Source organism: Babylonia areolata, chromosome 28 (assembly GCF_041734735.1).
Source record: "Babylonia areolata isolate BAREFJ2019XMU chromosome 28, ASM4173473v1, whole genome shotgun sequence".
NCBI lineage: Eukaryota > Metazoa > Mollusca > Gastropoda > Neogastropoda > Buccinidae > Babylonia > Babylonia areolata.
The window spans coordinates 6635331-6659710 of NC_134903.1; the positions used below are offsets into that span (position 1 = coordinate 6635331).

At 42.1% G+C, this 24380-nt stretch overlaps 1 protein-coding gene across 1 annotated transcript; it reads right to left on the minus strand.

The window, feature by feature from the left end:
• Positions 1–1065: 1065 nt before the first annotated feature.
• LOC143301912 (translocation protein SEC62-like) lies at positions 1066–22615 on the minus strand. The gene is made up of 9 exons (XM_076616355.1): positions 22460–22615; positions 20770–20875; positions 20106–20211; positions 18530–18674; positions 17272–17400; positions 10605–10682; positions 6518–6581; positions 4856–4975; positions 1066–4156 (listed from the first exon to the last, which is right to left on the minus strand). The coding sequence occupies exons 1-9, from the start codon at positions 22520–22522 to the stop codon at positions 3618–3620; spliced, it is 1350 nt and encodes a 449-aa protein (XP_076472470.1). The 5' UTR covers positions 22523–22615; the 3' UTR covers positions 1066–3617.
• Between the last annotated feature and the right edge of the window lie 1765 nt (positions 22616–24380).

The window sequence follows — 24380 nt, forward strand, 5'->3', positions numbered from 1 at the left end:
CTTATCGGAAGTAGACATTTGTCAATCTCAAAAGAGTTGTGCTTTATGTGGTGACTGACATCCAGGTACATAAAGTCATGGACAACATCCAGTTTATGGTCGTAGATTCTGATGTCAGGTGGAGAGACAACACCCTGTCCCATGACCCTCCCACCCCCACCCCTCCTTATTTCCTCTCTTTTTTTCAGACTGACAGTGAGTCTCAAATCTCGCTGAAGCCATTCATCAGCTCCTGAAGGTCTTCAGCTAGACTGGGCAGTGAATGTATTGTTGTGTGTGAAGAGGAAGTCCCGTAGGTGTTTTAGCTAAACTTTTGGGCTTTGCTCTTTGTGTGGAGAGGTTTGAACAGCGTTCTGTCTTTAATGACATGGCGGTCGTGTAATCCAGTGTGACCAAGATGTTGGCTGTCTCCGTTTTGTGCTGCCATTTTTTCCACAATGCTTTTCACTAATTTCAGTTTTAATTAATGTCACACTTCACGGCAGTCTTGGAGGAAGTAAACATCATTCAAAGTCTTGTCTAAATATTTGTTAGCAGATGGCAATAAAAAAAAAAAAAAAGGAAAGGAAATGTTTTCTTTGTTTTGATTGTTGTACATTCACCTGGATATGGATTTTGAAACCCTATGCAGATTTGTAACAGATATGCTTTTTGTATCTGAAACTGATATTTCTGTAATAAACAAAATGAAAAATGCATACAGTATTCTGTTAATACATGTATAATTGTGGTCTGAGATGCTGTGACAGCGATCAGTTCTTGCAATATTCATCTACATATACATTTACATTCATTGGCGTTCCATGATGGTCTTTGACCCTCTGGAGTTTGATGTAAAGTCGCACACAGAAAAATGTCTGTGCATGCAGGTCTTTTGTGTGTGCAAGTGCGTGTCACTGTGTGTGTGTGTGTGTGTGTGTGTGTCATGTGTATATTTATACCTGTACAGTGTTTCAGTATACATGTGCATACAAGCTTCCAGTACAACTAAAACCTCTCACATTCCACTCATCAAGAGTACACACAAGTGTACAAACACCTATCTCACCAACACCAAAACAAAAGAAAGATTCTGTGATATTTAATTTTATTTTTTTTCAATTTTTAAGAATCCACTGAAAGTCATGTTACCCTCACAGATCCCCCATCCCTAGCGGTACCCCACAAAACACTGACACTAGCACTGTGCACCAAAGGGGTGGGGTAGGACAACGACGCAGCATGTGAACCCCAGCATCGTGTGTTGTGGTGGTGGTGGTGGTGGTGGTGGGCAGACAACTGTGAAAGAGACTGGTGGACAAAGGGGGAAGAACTGAGGGCAGTGTCGTCAGCCGGAAACGTCGTTTACCCGTAATGAAATGTGTTCTCTTCACTCAGCTGACAGGAAAAGACAGGGGGGCGGGGGGGGGGGGGGGGGGGGGGGGGAGTAGGGCGGGGGTTGGGGGTGGAGGGGGGTTTGGGGGAGAGATGACAACAGAATGAAGAGAAAAAGACTGGGTGAGGGAGGGGGTGAAAACTGACAATGGGGGTGAATAAAATCGGAAAACGTGGCAAGAGAACCGGGAACACTGCTGATTGCCAAAAGCTCACTTTAGCAACGTATAATCATATACCTTTACCTCTGGCAGTAAAATTATAAATGTAAGTTTTACCCAAAAAATCATATAAATAAAAAAGTGTGCAGGTTGTTGTGCTTATATCCTCTTTTTTTTGTATTTTTCTTCTTTTATTTTTCTCCCAAAATGAACTTCCTCAATGTTTTTGCAATGTGACCAGAAACGAAACGTGTGTCATGTCTACTCTCTATTTACCGGTTTCCTTCCCCGAGGATTAAAGAAAGAAAAAAAAAAGAGATCAAAATCTCATAAAGGCCAAAGATTTAACTCACTCAGTACGGCCAGTCCTCTCTTCTTCTCTACAGACCCCTCGAATGTCCAGTGGGTGTCTCAATGATCCAATCTTTAGCTTCTGTCGTCAGAATTGTGGTATTCTTTGTCAACATTCACCTCTTCAGTTTAAGAGCCTTCCGCTTGTAATATTTTGATGGTGGTAATTGGGGAGAAACGCTGTTAACGTTGTCTCTTTCGCCGTTCGTATGGAGAGTTAAAACTGTGACAGGAGCCACGAAATGAAACACAGTAATGGGAGTGCCAGTGGCCCATTTTATGAACATTTTATCTGAAAACATGAATAAGAAAGATAAAGATCTTTCAGGATCCAGGTTGGTTTGCTATGTTCTCCCCCCCCCCCCCCCCCCTCTAAGACTGCTATTTTATTTCTGAATTTCACTTTGGGTGGAAAACTTGGTTGCTGTGCAGAGAGAACAAAAATGACCCTAACGTCTCATATAACAGTGGGAAGGAGTGATGTGACTGCTGTCCTGCACATGTCAGTTCACCTCAAAGGGGTCGTCTCCATGGAGACCAACACAGACAGATCCCAGCCATCATGACCTACAAGAACATCAAAAGTAACACAGTGGCCCAACCTCAGCAAGAGTGACACATCTCAGTCAGGACAACAAACTGGGTCATATAATTGTGTCAAGGTGACAATGGGGTCAAAAGGTCAAACTGACACTAACTGTGTCCTTGTGACTTGTTACATTTTGGATGGTCATGAGGTCATGGTGCCCAAAACTGGGTCATGGTGATGTTAGATTGCCTTGACCCCATTACAGCCACACAAATCTTTACATGTCATCATGACCCTTTTGTCCCACACAACCTTCAGCAGGTTTTTTTTTTACCCCGTTAAGGTCATGCTGATCTTTGATTTTATGTCCCAACGACCCATTCTGGATCACTTAATAATTAACTTTTCATTTTAAATGAGGTCGCTATGACCGGGATCCTCGGACAAAGTGATCCAATGATCACGGGATCTATGAAGGCTTCCACACACTCTGGGATCCACTGGCCTGGGCTGTGTTGCATGGATGATCATAGTATTGCTAAGTCTGCGTAGGGTTCAGAATTTTTTCCAAAGTCAGCACCAATTCCACGAACCTGTTTGTAAAGTGCTTTGAGCTTGGGTCTCTGATCCAAGACAGGTGGCTATACAAGTATCACTGCTGCTACCACTACCACGAAAGAAAATCCTGAACTCTAAGCAAGTTAAGAGCTGCTACAGTTGTAGCAAAGATCATTTGCGTGTGCCCCAGCTGAGGTCTGCTAAAGCGAGCACATCTTGGAATATAATGTTTAAACCACCGTCACCTTTAAGTCTCAAACGATGAATAATAATAATAATGATAATAATAATGTACAGGATTTAGGCAAGTAAGCATTTACACTGGGAAGGGGGTGGGGTGGAGTTTACAGGAGAAGATAATACTGACAACCAATAAGCATCAGTCACAAGGTCAACACTGAGGACAAGACATCCTGACAGTTCATCATCATCATCATCATCATTCCCCACCCTCCCCTCCCTTCTTCACACCTTCCCCCATTTCTTGATAAATTCCCTGTTTGGTCCTGCTGGGATTGACATTGTTAAAACAAGCTCTCCAGCGTATCCACCAAATATAATAATATCCAGTCTATCAAAAAAAACGACAACAAAAAACAAAAAACAAAAAAAAAAAAAAAAAAAAAAAAAAGAAGAAAAAAAAATTATTTGTCCTTTTTCATCAGTGAATCCTCTTCGTCCTCCTCCTCCTCTTCCTCCTGCTCCTCCGAGCCTCCGTTCTGTTCCTCCTCCTCCTCCTCCTCGTAATCCTCTTCCTCCTCCTCAGGTCCTTTGATGTCCTTGTCCTCCGTTCCCACAGTGGTACCCTGGTCCTCCTCTCCTTCTCCTCCTCCTCCTCCGCCCCCCTCCTCCACCTCCCCTCGCTCTATCACTTCAAACTCCTCCCCCTCGCTGCCCGTCTCCTCCTTGTCGCTCGCCTTGTCCTTTTTCTTCGCCTTCGTCTTCTGGGACTCTGGGTCCGCTTTTTTACTGGACTTGGACGATGATGACGATGACGACGATGACGATGCTGACTTTCCTTTGTCTTTGTCCTTGGAGGGCGGCTCTCTGGTGACCGTGTCGTGCTGGTAGAGGGGGCGGAAGGAGTCGAAGAATCCCACGTCCTCCGTCAGATTGGGCAGCAGCCAGAAGTGGTGCCGCCCCAGGGTCAGAAGCCAGATGATGCAGAAGAGGATCAGGCGAACTGGAGGGAGGGAGACACACACACACACACACACACAGAGCAAGGGAATCAATAGAACTGTAATATTAATCATCAGGATTATAATACATTTTTTATTTAGCGCACCAAAATCACACAGAACAGGATCAGATATACTTGGTAACACACACACACACACACACACACACACAGAGCAAGGGAATCAATGGAAGAGTAATCATCATCATCATCATCAGGATAATAATGAAGTTTTTTTATTTAGCGTACCCAAACCACAGAACAGGATCAGACAAACTTGGGGACACACAAACACACACACAAACACAGAACAAGGGAATAAACAGAACTGTAATAATAATAAAACCAATCAAAGGACTCAAAGAATTTAATGTTCACCGGCCTGTGAATATTAGAGGTGCACATGCACACACATGAATGCAAAAAGAAAAGACAATGGGTAAATAAACGAAACAGTACTAAAAGTTTAAACACAACACATTAGTCAAAATGAAAATAATAAGGGTTACTTGTCCAAACTTAAAATCCTGCTTCAAGGAGTTCTTCCCTCCTTTTGAACACACAGAATATGAACATGTATAGCAACATCTCTAGCTATATGAGGGAGAGAGAGTGGGAGAGAGAGAGAGAGAGTGGGAGAGAGAGAGAGGGAGAGAGGGGAAGAGAGGGAGAGAGTGAGAGAGAGAGGGGGCCGAAACTCACTGACGACCAGGGCCAAGATGAATCCCACAAAGCCCGCAGCGGCCAGGCTGAGGTAATACACCCCCAGACGCACCACCTCTGGCCACAGGGGGAACAGGCACAGCGCGATGGCTCCCAGGACTGCACACACACACACACACACACACATACACACAGTGATACGCACATCAACACACGACACACAAAGAGCAAACACATACACACACACACAGAGCACACACACACACGCAGAGCACACAGAGTTTTTCATACCAAGCCCCCACTCTTTGGAATCAACTTCCTCAGCCGCGTCGCCGTCACTCATCTTCGCTGCAGTCTTTCAAGTCCCGTCTGAAGACCCACCTTTTCCCCGTCTGAATAATTCTCATCAGCTTATCCCTTTCCAGCATGAACTAAAAGGAGTATCAGTGAGTGAGTGAGTGAGTTCGAGAGTTTCAGAATTCGTACTTTGTATTTTTGATTGTGTACTATTTACGATTGTGTACTATGACTTTGTGTGTGTGCGCGCATGCTTGTGTGTGTGAGTGTGTGTGTTGAGTGTGCATGTGCGTGTGTGTGGGGTGAATTATCTAATAATGTTTTGTATCTTGTGTTAGATTTTTCCTTTTTGGTATTTACGTTTTGTTTTCTATTTGTAAATGCCTCTGGCTTATTTTCAAGGTAAGGCGTAAATGCTCACAATAATATAATATGTACACACACATGCATACAACCAGAAACATACAAATATACATACAGTGGTGCAGACAGAAACATACACATACACATTTGTATATGTATGTGATACACACATCAATGTATACACATGCACACACACCATACCATAACAATACACCACACCACACCACACACCATACCATTCATGCACATCATACAGCACCAACACACACACCAAATCATACCACACACCACACCAACATACAACACACATACAATAACACAAATACATACATCCATACACATACACACACAATCTGTATGCAACATTCAATTCTAAACATCATCATGCAAACAACCACACAAGCATGAAAACACACACACACACACACACACATCCAAACACATACACATAAACACACACAGCAGCATACAGACACCCAGACATATTATCATTTAATCATATAAACACACAAAAACATGAATGTACACATGCACACACACACACATATGTTGTCACAAACACACACATGATTTGTATATACAGCGACGGGCGCAACAGCCGAATAGTTAAAGCGTTGGACTTTCAATCTGATGGTCCCGGGTTCGAATCTCGGTGACGGCGCCTGGTGGGTAAAGGGTGGAGATTCCGATCTCCCAGGTCAACATGTGTGCAGACCTGCTAGTGCCTGAACCCCCTTCGTGTGTACATGCAAGCAAAAGATCAAATACGCACGTTAAAGATCCTGTAATCCATGTCAGCGTTCGGTGGGTTATGGAAACAAGTACATACCCAGCATGCACACCCCCGAAAGCGGAGTATGGCTGCCTACATGGCGGGGTAAAAACGGTCATACACGTAAAAGCCCACTCGTGTATATACGAGTGAACGTGGGAGTTGCAGCCCACGAACGCAGAAGAAGAAGAAGAAGAAGTATATACAGCTCAGCAAATAAATTTCTAAAATGCATGCACACACAAACACACAGTTTATACACTACTTACCAATAAGCGATCCTATGACCAGAGTTTTAGCATTGGCAGGGTCATATATCCACACATAAATATTCTGCACAAGGAGACACAGAGAAAGAAAAATACACCTTCAGAACCGTCAGTACAAAAATCCATGAAATGACAGCGTACTCAGACAACAATAATAAAAAATAACAATAGTAATAACAACAATAATAACGATAAGCATTCTTACAGTGCTTACCCAGCAGCTCTTACTACACTGACAACAAAACCTGTGGTAAAAATCAATGCATTCAGAAACAAGAGAGGCAAGGCCTTCAAGACTCACTTGTGATACACTTTTAAAAAAAAAATCTAATTGTTAAAATGTGTTCTGTACTTGTTATTATAAAACTTTGCATTAAAAAAAAAAAAGAAAAAAAAAAGTCCCAACCAGATTCGAATTAAGTCCCCTAGCATTAATTACAGAGTAATTTCCCTTTTATACTATCTGCACCAAAACGTTTGCAAAATAAATAAAACTTCCATGCTTAGCAAAAGAAGTTCCTGTTCGAACAAAAAATGATAATAATGACTGCTCTTGTTGTTGGGTCAGAATATCAGATCAAAGTGCCAAGTTTAGAGAATACAAAAAATATAAATATAACAGTAAATGCAGTTTGCATATAATTAGGCTCCATTTTTTATTTGTTTGTGCCCATCCCAGAGGTGCAATATTGTTTTAAACAAGATGACTGGAAAGAACTGGATTTTTCCTATTTTTATGCCAATTTTGGTGTCAACTGACAAAGTATTTGCAGAGAAAATGTCAATGTTAAAGTTTACCACGGACACACAGACACACACGCACACACAGAGACAACCAAACACCGGGTTAAAACATAGACTCACTTTGTTTACACAAGTGAGTCAAAAACGAATCTTTCCCCATCTCCTCCTCCCGTTTCGACCTTCCCCAACCAAGTTCAGGTTATCGGTTCACACACACGCCTGGGAGGAGAGAGGGAGAAGAAAAAGGATATTTTCCTCCTAAAATTATGTTTAAGTAACATACTTACCGTGACCCACTCGTGCAGGCTCCGGCAAGGGGTCTGATTCCTGTCTTGTGCAAACTACTACCCGCCTATGCGGAGAAAACGAAAGTAGCTATGGCCGATAACCTCCCGAAGTAGGTTACCTCCCCTTCGCATCCCCTGACTAGCGCCCTCTTTTTCCGGCAGCCATCTTGACTCCTGCTCCTGTGCTCTGCATACGGCTAAGTTTTTGTGGGTTTTTTTTGTATTTTCTGTCTGTCTATCGATTCTTTGGCGCTCTCGTTTTGTGTCTGATGATGAATCAAAACAGGTCACAAAACTACTTGGCCCGACTGGGCGATCAAGCTCATATTAAGGCGCGATCACAATCGACCGGCGGACACAGTGAATACATAGAAAAATCATGTTGGCACTTACTTTCAAAAATTAAAATACAAAACTCATTTCATTACTCATTAATAAGCCTTGCGGGCTGCCGGAAAAAAGAGGGCGCTAGTCGGGGGGGGCAAAGGGGAGGTTACCTACTTCTGGGAGGCTATCGGCCATAGCTACTTTCCTTTTCTCCGCAGAGGCGGATAGTAGTTTGCACGGGACAGGAATGTCAAGACCCCTGCCAGTCTGCACAAGTGGGTCACGGTTAACTCACTCAGTACAGCCAGTCCTCTCTTCTCCTCTACACAGACCCCTCGGATGTCCAGTGGGTGTCTGAATGACCCAACTTTTAGCTTCCGTCATCAGAATTGTGGAATTTTTTGTCAACATTCACGTCTTCATTATAAGAGCCTTCCGCTTGCAATATTTTGATGATGGTAATTGGGGTGAAACGCTGTTAACGTCGTCTCTTTCGCCGTTCGTATGGAAAGAGTTAAGTATGTGTAATTAAATAAGCCTTGCGCACTATTAGATTATAAAAAATCTCTCTATACAATTATGGGGGCTCTCACTTCCCCCCCCCTACAGATTTTCAAAGTGCCTTTCCACAAGGACAGACACTACACCATGCTGAAACAGAGGGCTCGAACCCCAATCACCGGTGAACACTGGATCAGAGGTCCAACGCCTGACCGATTTTGCCACACACAGCGCCTCCTGTCTTTTTCTTGTGGAGTGATGGCCTAGAGGTAACGCATCCGCCTAGGAAGTGAGAGAATCTGAGCGCGCTGGTTCAAATCACGGCTCAGCCGCCGATATTTTCTCCCCCTCCACTAGACCTTGAGTGGTGGTCTGGACGCTAGTCATTCGGATGAGACGATAAACCGAGGTCCCGTGTGCAGCATGCACTTAGCGCACGTAAAAGAACCCATGGCAACAAAAGGGTTGTTCCTGGCAAAATTCTGTAGAAAAATCCACTGAGATAGAAAAAAACAAATAAAAAAACTGCACGCAGGAAAAAATACCAAAAAATGGGTGGCGCTGTAGTGTAGCGACGCGCTCTCCCTGGGGAGAGCAGCCCGAATTTCACACAGAGAAATCTGTTGTGATAAAAAGAAATACAAATACAAATACCTCTGACCACCCACCGGCCATCCAGTACAAAACTAAATGCAACCACTTTCTCTCAGGACCAAGGAAGAAGCTGATGATAATGAAAACCATGACATAAAAGCTATCATGCGCTCACTGATTTGCTTTTTTGTTTCTTCAGACGGTGAAGGACAAATGAATCAGATTGTGTATCAGAATCAATTTCAATGTCAATCAAATCTTCACAAGGCTTGTGAGACACACATGCAAAGTTACATATATACCACACACAAAAACAGTAAAACTAAATAATAAATAAATGAAATAAATCACACAACAAGAGACTGAATTACTCCTTCATGCCATGGCTTTTTTTTTGGCAGCAGTTATTGACACATTTTTCAAACATTCTCACAACAAATGCGTACATTTTTTCTGTGTATAAGTGATGAGTGTGACAGTGTATGAGTGTGACTGTGTACAGGTGTCTTATGAATCTTGGTAAGAATTAATTTACTCGTAAAATAACAACCATCGACATGTCCCACAAGAATGCATACGTTCTCTGTGTGTATGTGTAGGAGTATGACTGCATACAGGTGTCTTATATGTCTTGGTAAGAATTAACTGACTGTTAAAACAACAACCACTGACATGTCCCAAAAGAATGTGTACATTCTCCGTGTGTATGTGTAAGAGTGTGACAGCGCACAGGTGTCTTATAAATCTTGGTAAGAATTAACTGACTTAAAAAAACCCAACCATTTACATGTCTGTAATTCTGTACATGTGTCTTACAATAAATCTTGGTAAGGATCAACTCACTCCGGATGATGGAACGCTATAGGGTTCCTCAAGTAAGGTAGCATTCCGTACAACGGAACGCCTTAGTGGTTTCGACAATTAAAAATTTGTCCACGTTTTCCTCATGTGGTAGCATAAAAAATCACAGCTACATCGGGCACTGCGAACGTGTCAAGGGTCGAATGGAAAGTTTCTTTGTGATATTTCCGTGACCATACACTCGCTGGCCAGCCGCTGACCTTGGTACCCCACATGACAAGCTAATCTGCATATGTATCGAAAATGGCGTCGCAGGCAATATAAGTGGAAATGTCTGGAGGAAACTAGATCATGACAGCGACTTCTTACTGCTGCTGAAGTGATTGAAATGCTTCAAACTGAAGGTTTTGACATCAACGAGGATGATGAAGACATTAAAACAATAAAGAGTCTGCAGAGAAGAAAGCTACCAGCAAAAAGGACAGTGACTCAGCTTCTGAGGGCCGTCAAGAGAGGGAGGGGGGTCGGGCGTACACACGATGTCAGAAGAGGGGTGAGGGGGTCAAGTACAGGGAGTTTCATTCAGTTACTTTGCGTTTTGTATTTTTTGTGACTTTTTTTTCCTAACCCTAACAAATGGATGGGTCGTCGACTGCGGGGGGAAAGCAAGAGAGAAATCAATTCGTCCGGAGTGAGTTAATTGACTATGACATAACAACCACTGACATGTCACTGTCTGCCTTCCCACTGTGACCAGACAGACAGACAGACAAGCAGACAGTCACACAGACAAAACTCTTTGTCACCTCAAGGTTTCAAACCTAACGACTGACCTCCTCGCCATCCAGAAAGCGCTGGTCATCTGTCATGATCAGCTTTAACCGCTTCTCCTTCTTCTTCTTCCCTTCCTCCTGTTGATACACACACACACACACACACACACACACGGACACACATACACATGCACATATAATAATAATAATAATAATGGATACTTATATAGCACACTATCCAGAAATCTGCTCTAGGTGCTTTACAAAAACGCTTTTGTTAACATAAAACATTACATCTATGTTACATACACACACCAAAATGTGACTACACACACACACACACACAGCATACATACATTTTAACATGCATGTGTATCTAACAGCTATACATATATGCACACACACACACTCACACATAACACACATACACACACAACAGTCATTATAATGATAACAATAATAGACTTTTTTATCATGCACTCTACCTCAACAACACAGGGGCCTAGAACGCTAACACACACACACACACACACACACATAACGTACGCACACACACACACATACACACTACAGTCATTGTAAGAACAATATTAGACACTTTTTTATCAAGCACTCTACCTCAACAACACAGGGGCCTAGAACGCTTACACACACACACACACACAAATACACACACACACACATAACGTACGCACACACACACACACATACACACTACAGTCATTGTAAGAACAATATTAGACATTTTTTTTATCATGCACCCTACCTCAACAACACAGGGGCCTAGAACGCTAACACACACACACACACACACACACACAAATACACACACACACACATAACGTACGCACACACACACACACACACACACACACTACAGTCATTGTAAGAACAATATTAGACATTTTTTTTATCATGCACCCTACCTCAACAACACAGGGACCTAGAACGCTAACACACACACACACACACACACACATAACGTACGCACACACACACACATACACACTACAGTCATTGTAAGAACAATATTAGACATTTTTTTTATCATGCACCCTACCTCAACAACACAGGGGCCTAGAATGCTAACACACACACACACACACACATACACACACACACACATAACGTACACACACACATACACACTACAGTCATTGTAAGAACAATATTAGACATTTTTTTTATCATGCACCCTACCTCAACAACACAGGGGCCTAGAACGCTAACACACACACACACACACACACACAAATACACACACACACACATAACGTACGCACACACACACACATACACACTACAGTCATTGTAAGAACAATATTAGACATTTTTTTTATCATGCACCCTACCTCAACAACACAGGGACCTAGAACGCTAACACACACACACACACACACACACAAATACACACACACACACATAACGTACGCACACACACACACATACACACTACAGTCATTGTAAGAACAATATTAGACATTTTTTTTATCATGCACTCTACCTCAACAACACAGGGGCCTAGAACGCTAACACACACACACACACACACACACAAATACACACACACACACACACATAACGTACGCACACACACACACACATACACACTACAGTCATTGTAAGAACAATATTAGACATTTTTTTTATCATGCACCCTACCTCAACAACACAGGGACCTAGAACGCTAACACACACACACACACACACACACAAATACACACACACACACATAACGTACGCACACACACACACACATACACACTACAGTCATTGTAAGAACAATATTAGACATTTTTTTTATCATGCACTCTACCTCAACAACACAGGGGCCTAGAACGCTAACACACACACACACACACACACACACACATACACACACACACACATAACGTACGCACACACACACACACATACACACTACAGTCATTGTAAGAACAATATTAGACATTTTTTTTATCATGCACCCTACCTCAACAACGCAGGGACCTAGAACGCTAACACACACACACACACACACACACACATACACACACACACACATAACGTACGCACACACACACACACATACACACTACAGTCATTGTAAGAACAATATTAGACATTTTTTTTATCATGCACCCTACCTCAACAACGCAGGGACCTAGAACGCTAACACACACACACACACACACACACTACAGTCATTGTAAGAACAATATTAGACATTTTTTTATCATGCACCCTACCTCAACAACACAGGGACCTAGAACGCTAACACACACACACACACACACACACTACAGTCATTGTAAGAACAATATTAGACATTTTTTTATCATGCACCCTACCTCAACAACACAGGGACCTAGAACGCTAACACACACACACACACACTACAGTCATTGTAAGAACAATATTAGACATTTTTTTTATCATGCACCCTACCTCAACAGCACAGGGACCTAGAACGCTAACACACACACACACACACACACACTACAGTCATTGTAAGAACAATATTAGACATTTTTTTTATCATGCACCCTACCTCAACAACACAGGGACCTAGAACGCTAACACACACACACACACACACACACACTACAGTCATTGTAAGAACAATATTAGACATTTTTTTTATCATGCACCCTACCTCAACAACACAGGGACCTAGAACGCTAACACACACACACACACACACACACACATACACACTACAGTCATTGTAAGAACAATATTAGACATTTTTTTATCATGCACCCTACCTCAACAACACAGGGGCCTAGAACGCTAACACACACACACACACACACACACACATACACACTACAGTCATTGTAAGAACAATATTAGACATTTTTTTTATCATGCACCCTACCTCAACAACACAGGGGCCTAGAACGCTAACACACACACACACACACACACACACATAACGTACGCACACACACACACACATACACACTACAGTCATTGTAAGAACAATATTAGACATTTTTTTTATCATGCACCCTACCTCAACAACACAGGGGCCTAGAATGCTAACACACACACACACACACACACATAACGTACGCACACACACACACATACACACTACAGTCATTGTAAGAACAATATTAGACATTTTTTTTATCATGCACCCTACCTCAACAACACAGGGACCTAGAACGCTAACACACACACACACACACACACACAAATACACACACACACACATAACGTACGCACACACACACACATACACACTACAGTCATTGTAAGAACAATATTAGACATTTTTTTATCATGCACCCTACCTCAACAACACAGGGGCCTAGAACGCTAACACACACACACACACACAAATACACACACACACACATAACGTACGCACACACACACACACATACACACTACAGTCATTGTAAGAACAATATTAGACACTTTTTTATCAAGCACTCTACCTCAACAACACAGGGGCCTAGAACGCTAACACACACACACACACATACACAAATACACACACACACACACACACATAACGTACGCACACACACACACACATACACACTACAGTCATTGTAAGAACAATATTAGACATTTTTTTTATCATGCACCCTACCTCAACAACGCAGGGACCTAGAACGCTAACACACACACACACACACACACACACAAATACACACACACACACATAACGTACGCACACACACACACACATACACACTACAGTCATTGTAAGAACAATATTAGACATTTTTTTTATCATGCACCCTACCTCAACAACACAGGGGCCTAGAACGCTAACACACACACACACATACACACTACAGTCATTGTAAGAACAATATTAGACATTTTTTTATCATGCACCCTACCTCAACAACACAGGGACCTAGAACGCTAACACACACACACACACACACACACTACAGTCATTGTAAGAACAATATTAGACATTTTTTTATCATGCACCCTACCTCAACAACACAGGGACCTAGAACGCTAACACACACACACACACACACACACTACAGTCATTGTAAGAACAATATTAGACATTTTTTTTATCATGCACCCTACCTCAACAACACAGGGACCTAGAACGCTAACACACACACACACACACACACACTACAGTCATTGTAAGAACAATATTAGACATTTTTTTTATCATGCACCCTACCTCAACAACACAGGGACCTAGAACGCTAACACACACACACATACACACTACAGTCATTGTAAGAACAATATTAGACATTTTTTTTATCATGCACCCTACCTCAACAACACAGGGACCTAGAACGCTAACACACACACACATACACACTACAGTCATTGTAAGAACAATATTAGACATTTTTTTTATCATGCACCCTACCTCAACAACACAGGGACCTAGAACGCTAACACACACACACACACACACACACTACAGTCATTGTAAGAACAATATTAGACATTTTTTTTATCATGCACCCTACCTCAACAACACAGGGACCTAGAACGCTAACACACACACACACACACACTACAGTCATTGTAAGAACAATATTAGACATTTTTTTTATCATGCACCCTACCTCAACAACACAGGGACCTAGAACGCTAACACACACACACACACACACACACACTACAGTCATTGTAAGAACAATATTAGACATTTTTTTTATCATGCACCCTACCTCAACAACACAGGGACCTAGAACGCTAACACACACACACACACACACACACACTACAGTCATTGTAAGAACAATATTAGACATTTTTTTTATCATGCACCCTACCTCAACAACGCAGGGACCTAGAACGCTAACACACACACACACACACACACACACTACAGTCATTGTAAGAACAATATTAGACATTTTTTTTATCATGCACCCTACCTCAACAACACAGGGACCTAGAACGCTAACACACACACACACACACACACACTACAGTCATTGTAAGAACAATATTAGACATTTTTTTTATCATGCACCCTACCTCAACAACGCAGGGACCTAGAACGCTAACACACACACACACACACACACACTACAGTCATTGTAAGAACAATATTAGACATTTTTTTTATCATGCACCCTACCTCAACAACACAGGGACCTAGAACGCTAACACACACACACACACACACACACACTACAGTCATTGTAAGAACAATATTAGACATTTTTTTTATCATGCACCCTACCTCAACAACACAGGGACCTAGAACGCTAACACACACACACACACACACACACTACAGTCATTGTAAGAACAATATTAGACATTTTTTTTATCATGCACCCTACCTCAACAACGCAGGGACCTAGAACGCTAACACACACACACACACACACACACACTACAGTCATTGTAAGAACAATATTAGACATTTTTTTTATCATGCACCCTACCTCAACAACACAGGGACCTAGAACGCTAACACACACACACACACACACACTACAGTCATTGTAAGAACAATATTAGACATTTTTTTTATCATGCACCCTACCTCAACAACGCAGGGACCTAGAACGCTAACACACACACACACACACACACACTACAGTCATTGTAAGAACAATATTAGACATTTTTTTTATCATGCACCCTACCTCAACAACACAGGGACCTAGAACGCTAACAATCAACACCAACACCAGAGGGGAAACAATACTCAGTACCACAGGGAATTATAAACTAAGACTTTGGACTTTTGAGCAGAACACAATCACACACAAAAACACAAGCACACACACACACACACACACACACACACACACACACACACACCAGTCAACATAATGATAATAACAGACATTTATCATGCATTCTACCTCCACACCACAAGGGCCCAGAACGCTAACAAAAAAATCAACACCAATATGGGGGCAGAGGGGTGTGTGGTGGGGGGGTTGAGGGGGGCGGCTGGGGGGGTGGGGTGGGGTGGGGTAAACAGTAACAAAAATCAGTAACACATGGGACGGACGCAATAGCCGAGTGGTTAAAGCGTTGGACTTTCAATCTGAGGGTCCCGGGTTCGAATCGAATCACGGTGACGGCGCCTGGTGGGTTAAAGGTGGAGATTTTTACGATCTCCCAGGTCAACGTATGTGCAGACCTGCCAGTGCCTGAACCCCCTTCGTGTGTATACGCAAGCAGAAGATCAAATACACACGTTAAAGATCCTGTAATCCATGTCAGCGTTCCGTGGGTTATGGAAACAAGAACATACCCAGCATGCACACCCCCGAAAGCGGAGTATGGCTGCCTACATGGCGGGGTAAAAACGGTCATACACGTAAAATCCCACTCGTGTGCATACAAGTGAACGTGGAAGTTGCAGCCCACGAACGCAGAAGAAGAAGAAGAAGTATCACATGGCATTGTAATCAAAGACTTTTGAGCAAGACCAATGGAATGTGCTGATACAAACACAAACACACATGTGCACACACACACACACACACACACACATACAGAGCAGTGCAGGGTCTCCTCTGGGTATGTGGCCTTCTGCCATGGTGACCTAACATCAACAGTTTCTTGTGGACTGCTGTGGACAGCGGCAGACAAAAATGGGCACAAGGGGTAATCCCGCTATATATAAGGGTGCAGATAACAGGGGCAGCAAACCCCCCCCCAAAAAAACCCAACCATGAACCAAAAAAGTCCGTCCGTCAGAAAGAAAACAAAACAAACAAAAAAACCACCAACCAGGATCAGTCTCCTGGTTAAACCCTCTCCTTCTCACCTTCTTCTCCTCCACTTTCTCCTCTTTCTTCTCTCCTCCCTCCTCCTTTTCCGACGTCTGCGTCTTGTCGGCGGGCGCCGAGTCATCTTTGTCCTTCTTTCCTTTCTTGTCTTTCTTGGCTTTCCTCTCCTGAAAAAATACGTCAGCTCTGTTGTTTTTTGATGTGGACACTTATACAGCTGCCTATCCTCGATCAGAGACCAAAATCTAAGGGCTTTACAAACACAGGGACATTTGCACCACAGGCTGCCTACCTGGGTAGAGCCGACTGACGGCTGCCACTGCGGGGTGCTCATCATTCGTTTCCTGTGTCATTCAATCAGATTTCAGACGCACACCCATACACACTCAGACAGACATGTAACATTTTACGTGTATGACCGGTTTTTTATTTTTTTTTTTTATTTACCCTGCCATGTAGGCAGCCATACATGCTGGGTATATTCTTGTTTCCATAACCCACCGAACGCTGACATGGATTACAGGATCTTTAACGTGCGTATTTGATCTTCTGCGTGCGCATACACACGAAGGGGGTTCAGGCACTAGCAGGTCTGCACATATGTTGACCTGGGAGATCGGAAAAATCTCCACCCTTTACCCACCAGGTGCACCGAGATTCGAACCCAGGACCCTCAGACTGAAAGTCCAGCGCTTTAACCATTCGGCTATTGCAACCCGTTGTGTTGTGTTGTGTTGTGTTGTGTTGGGTTGTATAGTGTTGCGTAGTTGCATTGCGTTGTGTTGTATGGCATTGTATTGCACTGTGATGAGTCGTGTTGTGCTGTGTAGTTGCACTGCGTCGTGTTGTGTTGTATTGCATTGTGATGATCTGTGGTGTGCTGAGTTGAGTTGTGTTGTGTTGTGTTGTGTTGTCTTGTATGGTGTTAAATGGTGATGTACTGCATTGTGTTGTTGTCACGTGTTTTATGGTATATACATTTTTTTTTTTTTACCTTTGATTCACACTCATGGATTCTTGTGTGTGTGTGTGTGTGTGTGTGTGTGCGTGCATGCGCGCGCACGTGTGTGTGTGTGTATGTTGACCACAACTGGAAAAGTAATCAAACATTACCTCAGTACAATTTATATGTGTGTGTGTGTGTGTGTGTGTGTGTGTGTGTGTGTGTGTGTGTATGATTCTTGTATATTTGGATGAAGTTAATGATTCCTCAAACACGAACACACACACACACACAAAGCATGCACATAAAGCACACACACATGCACAAAACACACACTACATACGCACACTCACTCTTAACTCATCCCCGGTCCCAGTGTCTTCCTTCTCGGGAGCTTCTCTCCCTTTCTTCTTCTTGGCTTTATCTCCCTTGTCTTTGTCCTTGTCCTTTTTGCGCTGCACCCGCTCCACTCGGTGGAACATCCCTTTCTGCATCAACCTGGACCACAACACAATAAATCTGATTAAAAAAAAAGAAGGAAATTTTCTATCTAAAAATACGTTTAAATAACATACTTACCGTGACCCAACTAGTGCAGACTCCGGCAGGGGTCTGACATTCCTGTCCTGTGCAAACTACTATCCGCCTATGCGGAGAAAACGAAAGTACTACGGCCGGGAAGCAGGTAACCTCCCCTCTGTCCCCCTGGCTAGCGCCCTCTTTTGACGGCAGCCATCTCGACACCTGTTCCTGTGCACTTCATACGGCTAAGTTTTTTCGCATTTTCTATCTGTCTATCCGTTCTTTGGCGTTTCTGTTTAGTGTCCAATTATGTCTTCAAATACATTTCAATAAAATCCACAGCAATATGTCTTTATTCATGCAGCTGGAAATTCTTCTTCTTCTTCTGCGTTCGTGGGCTGCGACTCCCACGTTCACTTGTATGTACACAAGTGGGCTTTTAAGTGTATGACTGTTTTTGCCCCGCCATGTAGGCAGCCATACTCCGCTTTCGGAGTGTGCATGCTGGGTAGGTTCTTGTTTCCATAACCCACCGAACGCTGACATGGATTACAGGATCTTTAATGTGTGTATTTACTCTTCTGCTTGCATATATACAAGAAGGGGGTTCAGGCACTAGCAGGTCTGCACATATGTTGACCTGGGAGATCGGAAAAATCTCTCTGCCCTTTACCAACCAGGCGCCGTCACTGAGATTCGAACACAGGACCCTCAGATTGAAAGTCCACTCAGCTATTGTGGCTGTCAGCTGGAAATTATTTGTGTATCCATAGGCTCATCGCTCACACCACACAAATATATCTGCCCGTGGTTGAGTCCAACACACAATATAATGGTCAAAACATGAACATGACAAAGACTGGAAAATTTGCCTTTCCATAACCCACCACACACTGACATGGATAATGGGATCTTGTGAACTTAAAATGTTTTAAATTGGCAGACTTCAGAACTTTGCAACTTTACTGTCACAGATCTAGGTAGTTTCTCTCTCTCTCACAATCTGCACTCATCTAAAAACATATTATTATGTGAAACATATACATTTATAACACATACACACATCAAATGATGATGAAGCACACACACAACACACACACACACACACACGCACACACACACATACATACTCACACATACATATATACTAGTACTACCCATACTCCTATGCACAAACACTTGCACGCACATCCACACACACACACAGATAAATAATGAAAAAGCAATCAGCAACAAAATCACAATTGTATGTTATGTACACACACACGCGCGCATGCACACACACACACACAGATAAACAATGAAGAAGCACAACTGTACACATACTAGTTTCACACACACACACACACATGCACACACCCCTCACAGTCACCAACACACACACACACACACACAGTAACCCCTCACCTCTGACAGTAGTAGACACAAGAAGACCGGTTGTAGAAGAGGGGCTCTTTGGCATTTTTGGATGCTGACCACTTGGAAGCCAACAGGGCGTCCACTGCTGCTGAGGCTGGATGGACAGAGAAGGAGAGTGGATGGATGGATGGGGGTTGGGGGGGGGGGGGGGGAAGGGAAGAGAGAAAAAGGAGAGAGAGAAAGGGCGGGGGTGGGTGAGGGAAAGAGTGAGAACGTTGAGTAAAGTCAGCAAGACAACAGGTGGGGAAATTTTTTTGGTCTTTATTCTTCTTTGAAAACATAATGATAATCATAATGAAAGGAAATAAAGTAATACTGGATACTATATACTGAACATGCAAAAATAGGAAGAAAAGCACACACACGCACACACACACACACACACACATATACATAATGGTAACCATTACTTCATGCGCGCAAACACACACACACACACGCACACACATATAAGTATTACTTTTTCAAGTGCAGTCCACAGAAGATAACAAATGAAATATACCAAACATCACTCATTTTATCATCAATCCCAATGAAGAGATATCAACTACATACATCATACATGACAGATGCTTCTCTAATCTAAGTACAAGATAGACATTTACATTGATCAATTTGACAGACAGATAAATAATATATATATATAGCCTACCAAAGAAGCAGTGCACCTCCATGTTGTGAAGTTTGCCTTCCCGTGTGGGTACATTGAATCGAAGAAACTTAGCCACCGCATACTCTTCTTTGGTCGGTGGTTCATCCTGCATGAGGACAAAAATAAACTGTTTGATGCCTGTTAATATTCAGTGGAAAGACTGGAAATCCCTGGAACATCTTCACTCAAGGGGTGAGGATTGGGCATTCTTACTTACAATGTTCAACAAAAACCACAGCAGTAGACACAGAATTTTTCACGTTTCTAATATAATTAAAGCATTGGTTAGATCACAAGTAGAATATCGTAATATTGTATGGCACCCATACCTCAAGAGACAATCTATAGAGCCTTATAGAAAAGGTACAAAGAAGAGCAACTTAGTTATTAAAACTAATAAAAGAATGCAGATCTATGAACTGCCAGATAGTTATATACTTAAATCTGCATTCATCAAAGGGTAGAAGGCTAAGAGGAGATTTAACAGTAACTTTCAAAATTTTAAATTGCTATAAATTTTAATGAAGTCAATGTGAATAATATTTTTTGAATGTCAGAGTACTATGACAGTATGTGAGTACAACTACAAGAAATTCAATGATGAAAATTTGTAACGAGCACTGTAATACTACCTAAGGAAAAATTCATCAGCTAATAGAATTGCACACATATGGAATGCACTACCTATTGAAAATAAACTTGCACAAAATACTAATGAGTTCAAAAATCTGCTTGACATGAACATCAATTCAAAAGAAAAATTTATTGACTTTGACAAATGAATTACAGTAAATGAAAACATATACATGTATCCCACAAATAAAAGGAGAGATATTGATGGGGGCATAAAAAAGGCAGCAAGGCCTAGGCAGTCAAATGCCAGTCCCTACACTACTACTACAACTAGTAATGATTAATTTGAAAGTGAAAGTGTGGATATTCCAGAAAGACTTGAATCACATGTTCAAATACATGCTCACCACACACGCTGTGTCACAGTGACTTTCCATATATATACTAGATGACACCCCCCCCCCCCACCCCCTTGAACCCCCCTGTGCTCCCCAATCAACAGATGTGCACACATGAATATCCGCTCATGCCTGAACTACTTTGAAGAGGGTAGTCATCGACAGAAGACCATCTAGCATGTTAATGGTGCTGCTAATGTTATACTTATTCATGAGTTTCATGACAGCCTTTGGTGCAGTTATGGAATCATGAAAACACCATTTATCCACAGACCACGGCGGAATCATCATCAAATTGTTGGTCCTGAAATGGAAGCACAACTGAAAAACAGATCTGCTAAAACCGCTCCCCTTGCTACCTCCTTCCACCCTCCCCTTCACCCATTCCTCCGCCCCCTCCACCTCTGCCCCCACTGGTCGTGTTACGCATTTGCTGCATACATGATGCGTAATGACAAAGATTAAAACTATTGGATGGGAACGACGACGAAATTACTAGCCAAGCCTGAGGGTGCGTCGGGCGTGCGATTCTTCAATCTGAGCTGACACTTTCTAACACTTTCCAGCACAAATCTTGAAACTCAGATCGTCTGGTTTTCGGTGTCATTTTGGTGATGAATTAAACGCAACAAAAACTAGCAGATCGTAGATGGCTTTCCATTTTGGAATGTTATCTCCTACAATCAACAACTTAAATTAATCATTATGTAATATTTTACCTCATCAAATTTTTTGCCACGATTCTTCTTTCGGTCCGTCATCATTGCTGATGTGTTTATCATTGGCCTCGTTTTCACAACCCAACGGAAACGAATTAATCTGTCTTTTCACCACAAAATCACACTTTTTTGCGATTGGGAAATTTCCGTTTCAGTTTCGGTTTCGAATTCCCCCCAAAATTAATAAAGGCTCGGTGGTTACCCAAGATTTACCGCATATTTTCCAACCGAAAGAAGGGCTAAAAATAGGAACAGCACGAGATGCCTTGTGCATTAAAAGTGTGAAACTCTGCTATTTCGGTGTTATTGTTTGACATTATCTACTGCCGGGACCAGCAATCTGGCTTGTTTCAAACGGTAAAACAAATTAGACAACAGCTAGACCTCCGGATCGAACATGAGAACCTCACAATACACTTGTCTACCGCCTTGGTGATGCCGGGACCACCCAGTAGAGACGACAAACTTCGACGGTAACTGACTGCAAGCAGACTATGCCTGGAACAACGTGATATTACCATAGACACTTGATATCAGTGTCTATGATATGACCCAAGTTACTTGAGGGGGTGGCAAACACCAATAGGTCATTAAACACTACTCCAACTGTTTATTTCTCCATACCTCTTATTTTCTTGTATATAAGCCGCATAGGCAACCATGTCTCACGCGGTGTGCTTTTTGTCTCACGGCCATGAATAGTATGACATGACTTGACTGGGTTTGATTCGTTGACCTGATGTGATCATGTATCTCAGTGGTTTTATTCATTTGCCCCTCAAAGGTTTGCAGTCATTGTTGAACACCTGTATCTCACTGTGTATGACATTGTAGTGATGGGTCATATGTTTAACTGTCAGGCACCTGCTCCTTTTCACTCTCTTTTCACCCTCATCAAGATTTTGCGCCTTATAAATATTATTATTAGTAGTAGTATTAGTATTTTTATGTATTAATCTATTTTTTATTTTATTTATTTTATTTTATCTATTTATTTTTCCTCAAGGCCTGACTAAGCGCGTTGGGTTACGCTGCTGGTCAGGCATCTGCTTGGCAGATGTGGTGTAGCGTATTTGGATTTGACCGAACGCAGTGACGGCACCTCCTTCAGCTACTGATACTGACACTGATACTCACTCTCTTTTTCTCAAGCAGATCGATGTGATGCAGTTATTGCTTTAACTGAGGTCTTGCCAAAAAACAAAAACAAAAAACAACAACAACAACAACAACAACAAACCCCACAAAAAAACAAAAACAACAGCAACAAAAACAAACAAAAAAACTCTAAGGATAAAATTGAACATTTTGTTCTTTCTGGATATACATGTTTTACAAATCCCAAAGGTGTCAGTTTGTTTGTACGAGAGGGACGGGAGGTGTCCAGGATTACAGAAACTGAAAGAAAAAATTCCTCCTGTTTTTTGTGTGTAAAATATCACCACCTGGAAGTAACGAATACACCACCCTTGGTGTAGTGTATAGATCTCCTAATTCTGATCATACAGATGATGCTAAGATAATCATGATTAAACTGTTTAATAATGTATTTAGTAGTTTTGAAAATAAGGTTATTGTCTCTGGAGATTTTAATTATCCAGATATTGACTGGCAAAACGAGGTTTGTTGTAAGAGTGATGACCACCCAGCCACAAAATTTTTGGAGTGTGTACAGCAAAATTATATTGTACAATTGACTGCTGAGCCCAGTCACTATAGAATTCTACAGACACCCAATGTCTTAGATTTATTACTTACAAATACAGAGGATGATGTTTCTAATGTGGATTACTGGCCTCCTTTAGGGAAGAACCACCATTCTGCCCTTTACTTTGATGTTCAAGTCAAGAGGGAACATTCACCTGGTCATTCAGTAAAATTTCAGCTGGATAAAGATGAGTATGATGGTACGAGAAACTAT

Excerpts from the sequence above, each read along its gene's own strand:
- LOC143301912 (XM_076616355.1), bottom strand. The coding sequence starts at position 22,522 with ATGATAAACACATCAGCAATGATGACGGACCGAAAGAAGAATCGTGGC. Across the intron at positions 20,876-22,459 it reads GTGGCAAAAAATTTGATGAG|GATGAACCACCGACCAAAGA; the intron begins GTAAAATATTAC and ends GTCCTCATGCAG. Across the intron at positions 18,675-20,105 it reads TGTGTCTACTACTGTCAGAG|GTTGATGCAGAAAGGGATGT; the intron begins GTGAGGGGTTAC and ends GTTGTGGTCCAG.